Here is a 16,805-nt window from a genome sequence, read left to right as displayed (position 1 = left end):
CCACTCATTCACGGATGTCTTTCCTTTGAATAAATCTTCTAAACCTGCCTGGTCTGGTCTAGTATTGCTTCACAGTATGTGGCTACCCTATAATACCCTTACGACAGGGCAACTGGGTATGGGCAATAAATTCTACCAGTGTCATCCTTTCCAAGGAACAATAAAACTCAAAAATAAATTTCAGTTAAAAGTACCATATTCATGAATCATGCCTGTGTTAGTTTAGATTACTTACAGTGTGAAAACAGGCCCTTCGGCCCAACAAGTCCACACCGACCTGCCGAAGCGTAACCCACCCAGACCCATTCCCCTATATTTACCCCTTCACCTAACACTACGGGCAATTTAGCCTGGCCAATTCACCTAATCTGCACATTTTTGGACTGTGGGAGGAAACCGGAGCACCCGGAGGAAACCCACGCAGACATGGGGAGAATGTGCAAACTCCACACAGAGAGTCGCCTGAGGCGGGAATTGAACCCGGGTCTCTGGTGCTGTGAGGCAGCAATGCTAACCACTGTGCCACCGTGTTTTGAAAGCAGTCATTAACAACTTTGGATTTTAAACTGGAGATTGATATAATTTTTGCATTGACCCATTTGTATCCCTCATTTCAGAAAGAATAATCTATTAGACAACTGTACAAAGCATGATTATTAAATTTTCAAACGACACTAAAATAAGGTATCATGGAGAGTGAGGAAGGTTATCAGAAATTGCAGCAGGACCTTGATCAGCTGGGGAAATGGGCTGAGAAATGGCAAATGGAGTTTAATATAGATAAGTGTAAGGGCTTGCAGTTTGGAAAGTCAAATCAAAGTAGGAGTTTCATGGTGAATGGCAGGGCCTTAAGGAGTGTAGTGGAACAGACGAGCTTTGGAGTTCATATGCACAGTTCTCTGAAAATGGAGTCGCAAGTAGACAGGGCAGTGAAGAAGGCTGTTGGAATACTGCCCTTCACCAGTCTAGAAGTATAGAAGTTGGGAAGTGATGCTGCAGTTATACAGGATGTTGGTGAGACTGCACTTAGAGTCTTATGTTTAGTTTTGGTCACATTGTTATCGGAAGGATGTTATGGAGCTGGAAAGAGTGCAGAAAAAATTGAAAAAGGTGTTTCCATAACTCAAGGGTCTGGACAAGAGGTTTGACAAGGTAGGACTTTTTTGTTTGGAGCATAGGGGACCTAGGAAGTATCTTATAGAAGTGTGTAAGGTCATGAGAGGCATGGATGGGTTGAATGCACTCAGTGTTTTTCCCAGGATTGGAAATTCAAGGACTAGAGTGCATCAGTTTAAAGTTAGAGGGAAAGAATAAAAGGGGACCTGAGGGGCAACTTTTTTTCAGAGGTTCGTATGCATGTGGAATGAGCTGCCAGCAGGAGGTGGGTACATTATCAACATTTAAAAAGTATTTGAGCAAATACATGGATGAGAAATGTTTAGAAGGACATGAGCCAAGTGCAGGGAAAGGGGTTCGTGTGGATGGACATTTTGGTCAGCACGCAACAGTTAGGACCAAAGAGCCTATCTCTCTGCTGTAGGACTCTATATGACTCTATGTTCTTCTGAAATAAAAATGTTATTGAAAATTCAACCCTCAGAATTATTATTGTCACTTTGTAAAGTTAAATTAGTATTTTATGTAGCAAAACATTTTACAATTAAAATTTTGTGAGTAGATTTGACAATAGTTTAACTGATAATTTCCCTGGACACCACTAAAAGTCAAAGCTTTTGATCTTGCATTCATTGGGAGTAGGATGCTAGAAACTAGACTTGCAAAGAAACACCAATTTTGCAGTGTGAGAAGAGGCTGCTGATTAACACAGAGATGAACCAAGAGCAGTTAAATGTCAATCTTAATTCTGAGACCAGAAAATAAGTCTGGTTAGTCAGAATGTTGCCCTGTGAATGCAAGAGATATTGGGAGTTTCCATGACACCTCTCCCAATGAAAAGGGTGCAATGTATGTTTGAATTCCTTTTGCCTACATGGGTCCTATTTGTTAACATGTGTAGCTTCTAGCACGTGCAATTGTAATCTTGCAGTTCATTGAACAGTAGGTGTTGCCATGTACTTTACTCCCAGCTCAGGAACATCTTTACTAGTTGCTGTGATAAGTGCTTTTTAGATGGAATGATGACTACCTTGGCCACTTGCACATTTTTGATAAGTAGACATACTTGCGATGTTCAAATCTGCAGCTCCAAAAATTTTTTTTCCAGAACTTAATTTCTATCCTGCACTCAAATTTACCATCGAAATGAAGCAGATCAATAAGCTTCTTGTCCTCAAATTGTTGCGAAATCTGCGGAAAGCCTACGTTACAATATGCACGTTGCATACATGATCAATATACATTGGGATTCCTACAATTCTGCACAACAAGATCAATCTTATTGGCAAAATCTTATTGGCCCAGGACATCTGCTCACCCTGTAAGCTCGATGTGAAGATAGGGCATATCAAAACTACCTTGCAAGATAATGGCTACTTGGATCTCATCATCACTTGTTGCGTATTGTGCAAACACATGGAAAGGTCTATGATCCAGTCTGCCTCGGATTTAGAGTTATGCAACACAGAAACAGACCCTTTGGTCTAAATCATCCATGCTGACTGGTTTCCCAAACTAAATTAGTCCCATTCCCCTGCATTTGACCCGTCTCCCTCCAAATCTTGCTGATTCATGTATCTGTCCAAATGTCTTTTAAGTGTTAGGATTGTACCTGCATTCATCACTGCTTCTGACAGTTCATTCCACTTGCGAACCAGCCTGTGAGAAAAGGCTGCTCCTCAGGTCCCTTTTAAAACTTTCTCTGCTAATCTTAAAATTATGCTCTTTAGTTTTGAACTCCCCTACGATTGACCATTCACTGGGATAACATATCAGATGTTTTTAAATCAGTCTATGCTTATAAGCCGCAGACTACTACATCCAAAATTGGACATGGTTCTGCGATTGGATGAACTTTGTTAAGTAATCTAGAACATGCAGAGAATTACATCAAAAAATAATTAAAATTATCAGTTAGGCTCATTGTGTGGAGCATCTCTACAAGCTAAAAGCTGTGTTTGTGAACACGGGAACTCCTACATGCATTACAGTTTTTTTTCATTGGACAAGGGGTCACTGAGATTGTTATATTCCCACGGTGTCATCTTAACTAAAAGGTCTTCCTGTGTGGTTTGAGAGCTATGATTGATAGTTCCTGCAGTATCACTAGACCAATGACAAACCAACGAACCAGCATCTTCTTCTCATGCTGCGTAGATTGGCGTTCCCTTTCCAAATCTGACTTCCTACATCCTAGCCTTGACAAGCACAAGACAAAAATCATTGACTTTGTTTCTCCTTTGTTTCTCTGAACTATCAATATATTATTTGCTTGTTGCTTGTTCACTTAAAAGCACCACATCAAAAACTCAGGAATGCTTCCAAAGGCATGCAAGATCTTCCATGAGAATTCCATGGCAGGACAGAAACCACAAAAAGAAGAAGTGTTTCATCCTCATGCTAAGCACAACAGCATAGGGTCGAAAGTGTGGTGCTGGAAAAGCACAGCAGGTCAGGCAGCATCCGAGGAGCAGGAGAATCAATGTTTCAGGCACAAGCCCTTCATCAGGAAAGGGCTTTTACCTGAAACGTCAATTCTCTTGTTCCACGGTTGCTGCCTGGCCTGCTGTGCTTTTCCAGCACCACACTCTCGACTCTAATCTCCAGCATCTGCAGTCCTGACTTTTGCAACAGTATGGGGATGACCCTTTGGGAAATTGAACTTGTGTGTGCAGGTCCTTGTAGTGTTTAGTTGTTCAGATGTTCCACATTAGAATTTGGGGATGTGTCTGCTACTGATGCTCTTTGCGCTGGATTCATTAAGCTTTGAAATGGACTCAGAAAAGTAAACAAAACTGTAGAAAGAGTTGGATTTTGGAGCTGAAGCATGGAATAGACATTTTAAAGTATTTTAAATAAAATTCTTACATATAATCTGGTGTATTATTTCTGCATAGATGAAATATATAAAACATATAGGAGTCATGTCTCCTGTTTGGATGAGCGTTTGTATTGTGATTTAATTGATCAATCTCTACCAAAGTTTACAACTGCTTCCATCAATCACTTTGTTAAGGAAGCTTTTCCCTGAAAGTTTATCTACTTACTCATTCATACAAATACTCTTCTGATTTCCTGGTTATCCTCACCTTTATATATGGTAATGAGAGGCATGGATAGAGTCAGTAGCCAGAGACTTTTCCCCAGGGCAGGATTGACTGGGGCGAGGGGTCATAGTTTTAAGACATTAGAAGGAAGGTATAGAGGAAACGTCAGAGGTAGGCTCTTTACGCAGAGAGTTGTAAGTGCATGGAATGTGTTGCCACTGGTGGTGGTGGAAGCAGAGTCATTAGGGACATTTAAGCAGCTGCTGGACATGCACATGGACAGCAGTGAATTGAGGGGTGCATAGGTAAAGTTATTTTATTTTACATTAGGATTAATCCTCGGCAAAAAAATCGTGGGCCTAAGGGCCTGTTCTGTGCTCAACTTTCCTATGTTCTATGCTCAATGTTCTCACATTCTGCAACTTCTATAAGTTGAATATTATTGAAAACTTTTCCACTATAACCTATAAAGAGCAGATTCTGTTCAGCAAACACTGTACTTAATATTTTGGGTGACTGGAGGACGATATAAAATTCCAAGCTGTAGATTTAAGGTGGTCCAGGAGTGTTGGAGCTAAATCAAAATCCACGTCAAGCACTAAAATCTAAAAAGTGATATTGACAGTCATATAAATCTAAAAAGTGAAAGATAAATCATTCTAACCCTCAAAATCCAACAATTACTTTCCAATCAATTATTTTTAATTACTTACCTTATGCTAAGGAGTGAGATACTTTGTTCCCCACCTTCTTAAGGTCTGCTATCAAAAATTCTGTCACCTTGTAATCATCCTCATTTTTTAACAACATAGCAGTTAATGAGTAATGGCACACTGTCATAGCTCTTACCAGATGCAGCAGTGAGCCTCCTGAGGAGATCAATGTATTGGGGTCAGCACCTTCCTTCAGCACCTTCAACACTGTATTGACAATAAAAGTAACAAAACGTTAGCACAGGAAAAGTGTCTCTCACCACCATAAATGTAAACAGTGATCTAATTAATATTAAAAATCACATGAAATCAGGTTATAGTCCAACAGGTTTATTTGGAAGTACAAAGTTTTGGATATAGTCCCTCCGTGACTCCCTCGTCAGGTCCACACCCCCCACCAACCCAACCTCCACTCCCGGCACCTTCCCCTGCAACCGCAGGAGGTGCAAGACTTGTGCCCACACCTCCCCCCTCACCTCCCTCCAAGGCCCCAAAGGAAACTTCCATATCCGCCACAGATTCACCTGCACCTCCACACACATCTATTGTATCCTCTGCACCCGATGTGGCCTCCTCTATATTGGGGAGACAGGCCAGCTACTTGCGGAGCGTTTCAGAGAACACCTCTGGGACACCCGGACCAACCAACCCAACCACCCTGTGGCTCAACATTTCAATTCCCCCTCCCACTCCACCAAGGATATGCAGGTCTTTGGACTCCTCCATCGCCAGACCACAACAAAACGACGATTGGAGGAAGAGTGCCTCATCTTCCGCCTAGGAACCCTCCAACCACAAGGGATGAACTCGGATTTCACCAGTTTCCTCATTTCCCCTCCCCCCACCTTGTCTCAGTCTAATCCATCGAATTCAGCACCGCCTTCCTAACCTGCAATCTTCTTCCCGACCTCTCCGCCCCCACCCCAGTCTGACCTATCACCCTCACCTTGACCTCTTTCCACCTATCACATTTCCGACGGCCCTCCCCCAAGTCCCTCCTCCCTACCTTTTATCTTAGCCTGCTGGACAAACTTTCCTCATTCCTGAAGAAGGGCTTATGCCCGAAACGTCGATTCTCCTGTTCCCTTGATGCTGCCTGACCTGCTGCGCTTTTCCAGCAACACATTTTCAGCTCTGATCTCCAGCATCTGCAGACCTCACTTTCTCCTCAAACTTTTGGATATAACCTGGTACAGTATGATTTTTAACTTTGTCCACCCCAGTCCAACACTGGCGCCTCTACATCATGGCTAATTAATACTGACATGCTAAACATGTTTAGAATTCATTCATTTGAATGGTATAAGTCTTACTGATATATTCAATGATTCTTACTTCAAGTATAAAAATAATAATTAAATGTCAAATGGTAGGAAATGATAATGACTTCCCAGTTTAACGGTCAGTTAGAGTAATGTGGATTAATCAAGAAAAGCCAACACAAATAAATTATCTTTAATTAACTTGATGGAATTTTTCGATGAGGTAACAGAGAGGTTTGATGAGGCTGCTATGGACAATACATTGCTCATAGACTTCCCAAAGGCTATTTGACAGAGGGCCATGTGTCAACAAAATTAAAGCCCATGGATGAGTAATAGGAATAGAGAAGTAGAGAATAGTGAACAGTTATTTATCAAAATGGGATTTTTACAGATCAGTACCAGGGTACAAATAAAATTCCAGAAATAATTGTGAATCGCATTGTGAATAAGGAAAGAGATTGATGAGAGAAAACACTGAAAATCATTAGAATGAAAAGCTGCCAAGTTCCCAACTCCTGGTGGACTGCATCCTAGGGTCTCAAAGTCAGTGCCTGCTGAGATAGATGTATTGGTTTAAATTTCCCAAATTCCCTAGATTCTAAAATTTCCCATCAAATTACAATATAGTGAATGTGAATTCAAGATAGCAGAGAAGCATCTGTCAAAGGGAAAATGCTGGAATCTTTTATTAAAGGAGGATGTGGTGGAAATGTATAAAATTGCAATACACTCAGACAGAATTAACATAGTTTTGTGAAAGTGAAATAATTTCAAAGGAAATATCAAGCAATGCAGATAAAGAGGAATCTGTATATAATTTAAGCTGTACTGAGATTCCAGAGGATAATTGACAAGGTGCCACATCAAAAGGTTACGACACAAACTAAGAGCTCAGTGTAGGAGGTAATCTTATAGCATGGATTTGCGAGCTAATGGAAAACAAAAGGCATAAGTGGAGTCATTTCAGGTTGGCAAGATACAATCAATGGAGTGCACCAGAAAGCAGTGTTGCGGCCTCAACTATTCACAATTTACATCAGTGACTTGGATGATGACCAAATGTATGTTTGCTAAATTTTCTGATGATAAATATAGTTGGAAAATAATTTGTGAAGAGGAAACATGGATTCGGCAAGAAGATATAACAGATTGAGTGAATAGGGTAAAAAATAAATTGGCAGATGGAGTATAGTGTAGGTAAATGTGAACTCATCCAGGTTAGTAATAAGAAAAGTCAAAAACTTCTTAAATGAAGAGAGATTGCATAAAGTTGAGGTTCAGAGGCCTTTGAAAAGTGAATTGGATGGTTATTCTGAAGAAAGAGATTGGGTGTCCTGATACATGAGTCAAATATAATTAGGATAGAAGTACAGTAAATGATGAGGGAGGTAAGCTAGATGTTATGTTTATTGCAAAAGGAATGGAATATACAAGTAGGGAAGTATTACTATAGTTTTATGGAATATTGGTAAAATCACATCTGGAGTGTTATGTACAATTTTGGTCTCCTCATTTAAAAAAAGATTTAAATACTTTAAAAAAAAGCTCTGAGAAAGCTGAAATATGAGATGGGATTGGGGGTATTATGTTAAGAGGGAATGTTGGACAAACTTGATTTATATCACTGAAGAGTGGGTTAGTGTGTGATGAAGAGTGATTCCAACAGCATTGGGTTAATTGCTTCACTCATTGAGGTTACCATGAAGGACTTTTCTTTTCAACCTCTCCCCCTCACCTGAGGCATGGTGACCCTAAGGTTAAACCAGCACCAGCCATCTCTCTCTCATGAGAAAGCAGCCCTATAATCTTCATGGACTATAGCAACTTTATCTATACCTTAAATCATTTGGAGTTAAGAATAACAACTAGAGGAAACATCCTAAAAATAAGTTATGGAGACGAAGAGAACTTTTTTCTTTGAGGTTTGACAGCCTTTAGAACGTTCTTCCCTAGTCAGCAGTGGAAGGAGATTTAGAGAATATTTTTCAGTTAGATGTAAACAGATTTTTGACCAACAAGTGAGTCAAGGGTTATGGGGGTAGGTTCTAGTACGAAATAGAGGTCTCAAACAGATCAGCCATGATTGTATTGAATTGGGAGCAGATTCAATGGTCGACTCCTGCCACTTATTACTGCAGTCATATTTTCATATGACCACTTAATGTCCACGAATTTGGAGTTAAAGGGTCAATTTCAAAATTTGTACAGAAGGTAAAACATGGATGTATTGTGCATTGTGAGAACAGTCCCAGCTTTCATGAGGGCATAGGTAGATTAGCAGGATGGGTGGACATGTGACAGATGAAATTTAATGCAAGGAAATATGAAGTAATGTATTTTAGTGGGGTGAACCTGGAAAAGTAGTATCAAAGAAAACGTGCAACTTTAAAGTAGGTGCAGTGAGTGTACCTGGTATGTATGTGTGCATTTGGGTAACGGAGGTAGGGAAGGTTGATAGAGTGGTTCTGTTTTCCAAACAGGCGTATTACTTACAAAAACAGAGAGATTATGGTGAACCAGCGTGCACTGATTTGGGAAGAATGTAAAGGCATTAGTGAGGGTGGAGAGAAGAGTTACAAAAATGGCTCCAGAAATGATGGACTACAATTCCATAAAAAGGTTGAAGAAGCCAGGATTGTTCACCTTTAGAGAACAGAATGTTTGGATTTGATAGAAGTGTTTAAGTGAGGCTTTTGGACAAAGTTGACAGGAAAGAACTATTTCCATTAGTAAAAGAGTTAAGAACTAAAGGACATTGTCTTAAGGTGAATGATGATAAGAAAAAGGAAGCACTTTTTATACAGTGCTTGGTTCAGGCCTGCAGTTTAATACACAAGATTGTGGTAGAGGCAGATGTCAATCATAGCTTTCCAAAGGGAACTGGATAAGTCTCAGAGAAGAAAACATTTATAAGACTACGATAAAGGGCAATGAAATGAGATTAGCCCAGTTACTCTACAAGAGAAGAGGCAGAGAGACAAATCGCCAAATGGCCTTTTTAAATGGTATACACTTAATGGTAAGGTCCTAGGGAGTGTTGCTGAACAAAAGAGACCTAGGAGTGCAGGTTCATAGCTCCTTGAAAGTGGAGTCACAGGTAGATAGGATAGTGAAGAAGGCATTTGGTATGCTTTCCTTTATTGATCAGAGTATTGAGTACAGGAGTTGGGAGGTCATGTTGCGGTTGCACAGGACATTGGTTAGGCCGTTGTTGGAATATTGTGTGCAGTTCTGGTCTCCTTCCTATCGGAAAGATGTTGTGAAACTTGAAAGTGTTCAGAAAAGATTTACAAGGATGTTGCCAGGGTTGGAACATTTGAGCTATAGGGAGAGGCTGAACAGGCTGGGTCTGTTTTCCCTGGAACGTTGGAGGCTGAGGGGTGACCTTGTAGAGGTATACAAAATTATGAGGGGCACGGATAGGATAAATAGACAAAGTCTTTTCCCTGGGGTGAGGGAGTCCAGAACTAGAGGGCATAGGTTTAGGGTAAGAGGGGAAAGATATAAAAGAGACCTAAGGGGCAACTCTTTCATGCAGAGGGTGATACGTGTGTGGAATGAGCAGCCAGAGGATGTGGTGGAGGCTGGTACAATTGCAACATTTAAGAGGCATTTGGATGGGTATATGAATAGGAAGGGTTTGGAGGGATATGGGCCAGGTGTTGGCAGGTGGGACTAGATTGGGTTGGGATATCTGGATCGGCATGGACAGGTTGGACCGAAGGGTCTGTTTCCATGCCGTACATCTCTATGAACTATTTTCTGACCCTAAAAGCTCATGATTATAAGGTAACATCTCAAAACCGATAACTTATGAACTGAGTCTTGCCAGTTTCTGTGAAAAAAATATCCAAACTTTTATTCATAGAAGGCAGATGAAATCAAAGGAATAAGTTTCTTGTTAGTATTTGGTGATGATGTTTGCATGTGTGCCAGATGATGTAGTGCCAGATGATTGGAGGGTGACAAATGTTATTTCCCTGTTTAAGAAAGGGAATAGGGATAACCCTGTGAATTATAGACTGGTCAGTTTTATATCGGTGATCAGCAAATTAGAGGAGAAGATTCTGAGACACAGAAGTTATGAATATTTCAAAAAGCATAGCTTGAGTAGAGATCATCAGCATGGTTTTGTGAGGGGCAGGTCATGCCTCACAAGCCAGAGACCCGGGTTCAATTCCCGCCTCAGGCAACTGACTGTGTGGAGTTTGCACATTCTCCCCGTGTCTGCGTGGGTTTCCTCCGGGTGCTCCGGTTTCCTCCCACAGTCCAAAGATGTGCAGGTCAGGTGAATTGGCCATGCTAAATTGCCCGTAGTGTTAGGTAAGGGGTAGATGTAGGAGCATGGGTGGGTTGCGCTTCGGCGGGGCGGTGTGGACTTGTTGGGCCGAAGGGCCTGTTTCCACACTGTAAGTAATCTAAATCTAAATCTAATCTAAGCCTTATTGAATTCTTTGAGGATGTGACAAAACACATTGATGAATGTAGAGCAGTGGTTGTAGTGCATATGGATTTTAGCAGGGCATTTGATAAGGTTCCCCATGGTAGGTCATTCAGAATGTAAGAAGGCAAGGGAAACAAGGAAATTTGGCTGTCTGGATACAGAATTGACTGGCCCATAGAAGACCGAGGGTGGTGGTAGGTAGAAAGTATCAGCCCTGGGCTTGGTGACCAGTGGTGTTCCACAGGGATCTGTTCTGAGACTTCTGACCTTTGTGATTTTTATAAATGACTTGGATGAGGAAGCAAAAGGGTGAGTTAGTACGTTTGCCAATGACACACAGTTGGTGGAGTGGTGGATAGTGTGCAGGGCAGTTATAAGTTGTAACGAGACATTGACAGGATTCAGAACTGGGCTGAGAAGTGGCAGATGGAGTTCAACCCAGAAAAATGTGAAGTGACTTATTTTGGAAAGTCAAATTTGAATGCAGATTGCAGGGTCAAAGGCAGGATTCTTGGCAGTGTGGGGTATACATCCATAGATCCCTCAAAGTTGCCACCTATGATGATAGGATTGTTAAGAAGGTATATGGTGTGTTGGCTTTCATTAGCGGGGGATTGAGTTTAAGAGCCGTGAGGTTATGCTGCAGCTCTATAGAGCCAGGTTAGATCACACTTGGAATATTGCGTTCAGTTCCGGTCGCCTCATTATAGGAAGGCTGTGGAAGCTTTAGACAGGGTGCAGAGGAGATTTATTAGGACTGGAGGTCATGGTTTATGAAGAAAGGTTGAGGGAGCTAGGTTTTTCCTCATTGGAGCGAAGAAGAATGAGAGGTGACTTGATAATGGTATACAAGAGACACCTAGATAGAATCGATAGCTGGAGACTTTTTCCCAGGGCAGAAATGACTATCATGAGGGGGCATAACTTTAAGGTGATTGGAGGAAGGTTTAGGGGAGATATCAGAGATAGATTCTTTACACAGAGGTGGGTGCATGGAATGCCAGCAGTGGTAGTACAGTCAGATACGTTAGGGATATTTAAGCAACTCTTGGATAAGCACATGGATGACAGTAAATCAAAGGGCATGTAGGTTAGTTTGACCTTAGAGTAGGATAAAACATCGGCACAACATCGAGGACCAAAGGGCCTGTACTGTGCTGTACTGTTCTATGTTCTAGGAGAAAGTGAGGACTGCAGACGCTGGAGATCAGAGCTGAAAATGTGTTGCTGGAAAAGCGCAGCAGGTCAGGCAGCATCCAAGGAGCAGGAGAATCGACGTTTCGGGCATGAGCCTGAAGAAGGGCTCTTGCCCGAAACGTCGATTCTCTTGCTCTTTGGATACTGCCTGACCTGCTGCGCTTTTCCAGCAACACATTTTCAGCTCTGTTCTATGTTCTAGTCAACTTGTTCAGAGATGTTATTGCACATTTCTAAAACAGGTGGCTTTCTGGTCCAGATGTAGGGACATTACTACACTACTCCCATGCAAGCAGTCTCACGTTTATTAGAGACAGGGAAAGGATTGTCTCTTATTTTTCCCTGGCCGACAGAAACACTCGCCCGTGCCCCCAAACAAAATGGAGAGCAGGGAGAGATATCCTTTCCCTGATACTGAATGAATGTCATGCCACTTGCATTTGCAAACATCAGGCCTTTTGTCTGCTGCAGGCTGCACTGTTGGGTTTCTGAAGCAGTCTGGATGGCGATGCTGAAGCTGCCTTAGATTGAGGGTGTGAGTGTTTAGTCAGAAAGCATCAGACTGCTAGGAGAGGAAGGTGGTGTTCTTTTCTCTGCAATAAAAACTTAAGGCTGAAGAACGCCAATTTAGTTGCCCTCATCAGCTGCTATCAGCTATAGATTTTATGTAGTAATCAGAAACTTTATAATTGTGAACCGGTCCCACTACTCTTCCTGAAAGCAAGAGAAAGTACCTGAAGGACAATTGAGAAACAGCTACTGGAAAGCCAGAGGATCATTCAGTGAACTTTGAGCATAGGGATCATTAAACTATCCATCCTCCCACCCATATCATTTGTTTTTTCAGTGTCGATATGCATGTGTGTATAGGGGTAGTTTCATAAGGGGGATAGAATTTTAAATAATGGAGAGTTCTATGTCAGTGATTCACAATCATTTACCAATTTCACAGTGCTGCTAGGGCTTTAAGGGGAAGAGTAGGCAAGTTGGATGGCTCTTTCAATGAGGCAGCATAAGCATATTAGATATAATGGTCTCCTGCATACAACGGACCTTTGATTCACATCAGGAATCCAAATTACTCACATCTGAATTAGCTGTGTTTGTCTTGTAAAAATATATTGGAGATAGTACATTTAATTTTTTCCACCACTTAGCGGTTTTCTAAATCAATACTGTCTGAGCTTTCAGTTTGATTTTTTTTCCCTTCGTTAAGCTTGCTTTGAATTCCTCCCCTTTCCATCATCTTTTAGCTAGCTCTGTAAGAAATCCTCTTTGCTCTGTCCCGAGTGCTTACCTGTCTCTTTCGATTTACCTCTCTTGCTATCTGACATTGCCAGGGCTAAACAATGATTTTGTGGCACTTTTCAAAAGGAAAGCAAAGGGAAGTTGATAGAGAAAAACATGTTATACCCGTCTGCAGAACATAGGGCAGAGATTTACATTACCTACAATGTGAGAAAGATCCCATTCATATCCACATTTACGTTACCTACAATGTGAGAAAGATCCCATTCATATCCACAACAGCGCAAGACATGCACCCCCAATGGAATCAAAACTAAAATACCAACTGATGTTGAAAATCCAAAAGACAATCTCTTCTTCTGAAGAGTGAGACCAGGCACACCTGAAAGAAACACATCAGCTTCTCTCAGAAGCCTTTTTGTACTGACTGTGCTGTAATTGTCAGAAATTTAAAGGTGTTTACATTTCTGACAATTTAAGTTTAAATCATAGGCATCTGGGACCCTCTGAAAATATCCTCAACTTTGAGTTACAGTCAGAAATCACAAAGGGTTCTGAATTATTTAACTAGATAGGTACTAACCTGCCCTAACCCCTGACTAATGATAAACCTGATGCCATAATCACTCACACTGAACCACCTCTGCCAAGCACCACATTGATAGTGTGATGATATGATGGCTTTAAGAAGTGTATTGTGTCCTATTTTGTTTTATGAAGAGAGGTTGAGACACAGATAATACATGGCCTGTTTAACTAATGCAATAAACAGCTTTTGAGGCCTTAGGGTTTTTTTTAAGTTAGAACAATAGAAGCAGCATGAAGGGGTGGGGTCAAGCTCCCAAAGAACCAGGATTTTAGTTTAACTTCCTGTAGCTGTTGGGGTTTGGAAGCTGCAATACATCACTCCCTCCTACATAAAATTGCTCCAGGTTTTTTCTCTCTCTCTCTCTCTCTCTCTCTCTCTCTGAGTTTTCTCTTTATATTCTTTCCTTCTTGACTGGAGAACTGCATGTGAGACAATGTATTTTAGTGAATATGCCTTTATCAAGGGTGTGTTCATGGGATATTACTATGTTGGAACAGTTCCTGTTTAGTCGTTAAATAATCTATTATTTTGTTCAGTTTTCCAATAAAGTTATTCTAATTCTTCTTTCTTTTATATGTATTTTAACAATAGATTAAGAAGAAAGTGTGTTTTGCTTCAAGCTGGAAGTTTGACCAATCAAATTGCACCTAGAGTGCAATTTCTTACACTTGCCTTTGAAAATAAAAAAAATGTTGGGATCTAGGCTGACTTCTCAATATATTTTGAAGGGGTTTGGTCTGGTCCATAACAATATCACCCATCCCTAGCCTCCATCGTCAACCGACACTCCTCCCACAGGCATTCAACTAAAGCACTAACCACACACACAGACAACGAAGACCCCATAATAGGTAACGGAAACATTCCTTACCCCATTGATGCTCATACCCACTTCTCCTAAACAGCTGAACCACCGTACTCCCGGACAACTCCATCACCTGTTCGTTATACCATTATTCACACGATGCCAACAATTATATTAATTAGTGAATGCAAAGCAACTGAAATAGTTACCTTCACATGTTTCAAAATAAATGAGAAAATGGGTAACATGGAGATATAACATTAAAATAGAAAAGAAAATATTCCTCCTAAGCCTTCCAGGGCTGGAACTCAGGCTGTACTTTTGAAAATTGCCAGGCATTTCTTCAAAAAGAATTTCATGCAATTGCCAATTAATGATTGAATATCTGATTATTCGACAGTGTACGAAATTTCAGATACAAACAAGCTAACCAAACTTGTATTAAATTATTGAAGGGCCATGCTAAAAACAATAGCCTTTTCCTTACCAGAAACGTTCCTTCCTTCTAATATCTACAAGGTTTAAAGTCCGATGCTTGCTCTCCTCTCACAAAACAATGACTGATGTGACACATCTTTTCTCCTCTCCTTTTGAATTGCACCACCCTCCATCCCCATAGCTTTCTCTTCACCTGGGATTTATTACACAATGACAGAATTCTGGCTCCCCCATCACTGATAATTATTCACTGCCTTACACATCTTTTGTGAAGCAGACTGATGCATGAAGACACTTCTAAAATATACACCGAAAGTGAATGGAAGTGCTTATGTACTTAGCAGCTTCTAATGTCTGCATTTATACCACGCACACAAGGCTGTAATGAAAAAAAATAAGCTGTCACTTGGCAAAGGTCCAAACGAACAGCTTGAATGCAACTGATCCAGTTGAGCTAACAGTTTTGCTGATTTCAATGTAGGGAAGTGCCAAAGTTTTCTCTATGTATGTTGGGAGTTTAGGTAGAAAGAAGAGAGAGAAGACGCTGGAAATGTTAATTTGTTTTAAATCTTTAAAAGAATAATGTTGAATGACTACTAATGTCAATTAATATTCTAACATAATAAACTTAATGGTGAGAAGCAAAGTGACACGGTTGATTCTAACCCCCAGTGCAGTCTCGGCAGGAAAGCAGACCAGTCAGTTTCTCCCCTGTGACAGAATGAGGCCACGGTGAATTTAGCTGCAGGTTCTGTTCATCTGCAGATGCAAGCTTGGGGAAACTTAAGCAGTCAATTGGTGGTTAGTGGTCTCTCTGGGGAGTCTGGTTTTATGGGTTCCTCAAATGCCTTGCTCTCGTTCCCACTGGCCCCACAAAGAAAAATACAAAATACGTCTCGACTGGCAGCTTCTGCTCCAGCTCTGATCTACCAGCCTTCAGCTGGCCAGAGAACCAAAATGGTTTTCAGCTGAAGGTAAAACTTCCCCTAACTATTGACATTTTTAAAAGAAGGCTTCTTTGTGGGAGGCATCATCCCATCTTCAAAGGTGCCAATAAAAACCACCAATGGTGTGATCCAGGCAGGATGAGAGATAATGTCAACTGTTAGATGTTCCTGAAGAAGGGCTTATGCCTGAAATGTCGATTCTCCTGCTCCTTGGATGCTGCCTGACCTGTTGCGCTTTTCCAGCAACACATTTTCAGCTCTGATCTCCAGCATCTGCAGTCCTCACTTTCTCCTGGTAGATGGTAGTCACTAGCTTACTGTTTTCTGACAATTTTGCAGGGAAAATTCAAAGAATGTCTGACAATAAATAAGGAGAAAGTGAGGACTGCAGCTGCTGGAGATCAGAGTCAAGGATGTGGCGCTGAAAAAGCACAACAAATCAGGCAGCATCCAAGGAGCAGGAGAAATCGACATTTCAGGCATAAGCCCTTCATCAGGACTCATTCCTGATGAAGAGCTTATGCCCGAAACGTTGATTCTCCTGCTCCTCGGATATTGCCTGACCTGCTGTGACAATAAATAAGCTCATTCCAGCATACATTGGCAACATTCAGGCTTGGACCAACACATCAAAACACAAGTACCCAGCGATGATCATCTTAAGACCAAAAGACCATAAGACATAGGAGCGGAAGTAGGGCCATTCGGCCCATCGAGTCCACTCCGCCATTCAATCATGGCTGATGGGCATTTCAACTCCACTTACTCGCATTCTCCCCGTAGCCCTTAATTCATCTTCAACATGAAAAGGGCCAACCACCTCCTTTTGATGTTTATCAGCATTACCATTACCAAGTACCATTTTATCAATATTCTGGGGACACCACTATTCTGGCTAGGAGTTTAACTGGACTAACCACATCAATACTTCGTAAGGTCAGAGCAGAAACGATGTTTAACTGTTATTGGTTCAACTCCTGGACTATTCAAGCCCCT

The 16,805-nt window shown here is 41.2% G+C and overlaps 1 protein-coding gene across 3 annotated transcripts in view; it reads right to left on the bottom strand.

Moving 5' to 3' along the window:
* myo16 (myosin XVI) overlaps positions 1 to 16,805 on the bottom strand; it is a 391,172-nt gene that overhangs the window by 320,567 nt on the left and 53,800 nt on the right. For 2 of the 3 annotated variants that reach the window (XM_087987876.1, XM_087987875.1), the window contains one exon: positions 5,013 to 5,083. In XM_087987876.1, the coding sequence (XP_087844002.1) occupies positions 5,013 to 5,083 (71 nt within the window). Of the gene's footprint in view, positions 1 to 5,012; positions 5,084 to 14,911; positions 15,051 to 16,805 lie in introns of those variants that run through there. The other variant, XM_087987877.1, reaches the window with a different exon arrangement.

This window comes from Chiloscyllium plagiosum, unplaced genomic scaffold (assembly GCF_037043375.1).
Source record: "Chiloscyllium plagiosum isolate Xiang-an unplaced genomic scaffold, Cpla_swu_hap1 HiC_scaffold_6, whole genome shotgun sequence".
Taxonomy (NCBI): Eukaryota; Metazoa; Chordata; class Chondrichthyes; order Orectolobiformes; family Hemiscylliidae; genus Chiloscyllium; species Chiloscyllium plagiosum.
The sequence above is the reverse complement of the archived record's forward strand: the minus strand, read 5'-3'. Positions and strand labels throughout refer to the sequence as shown.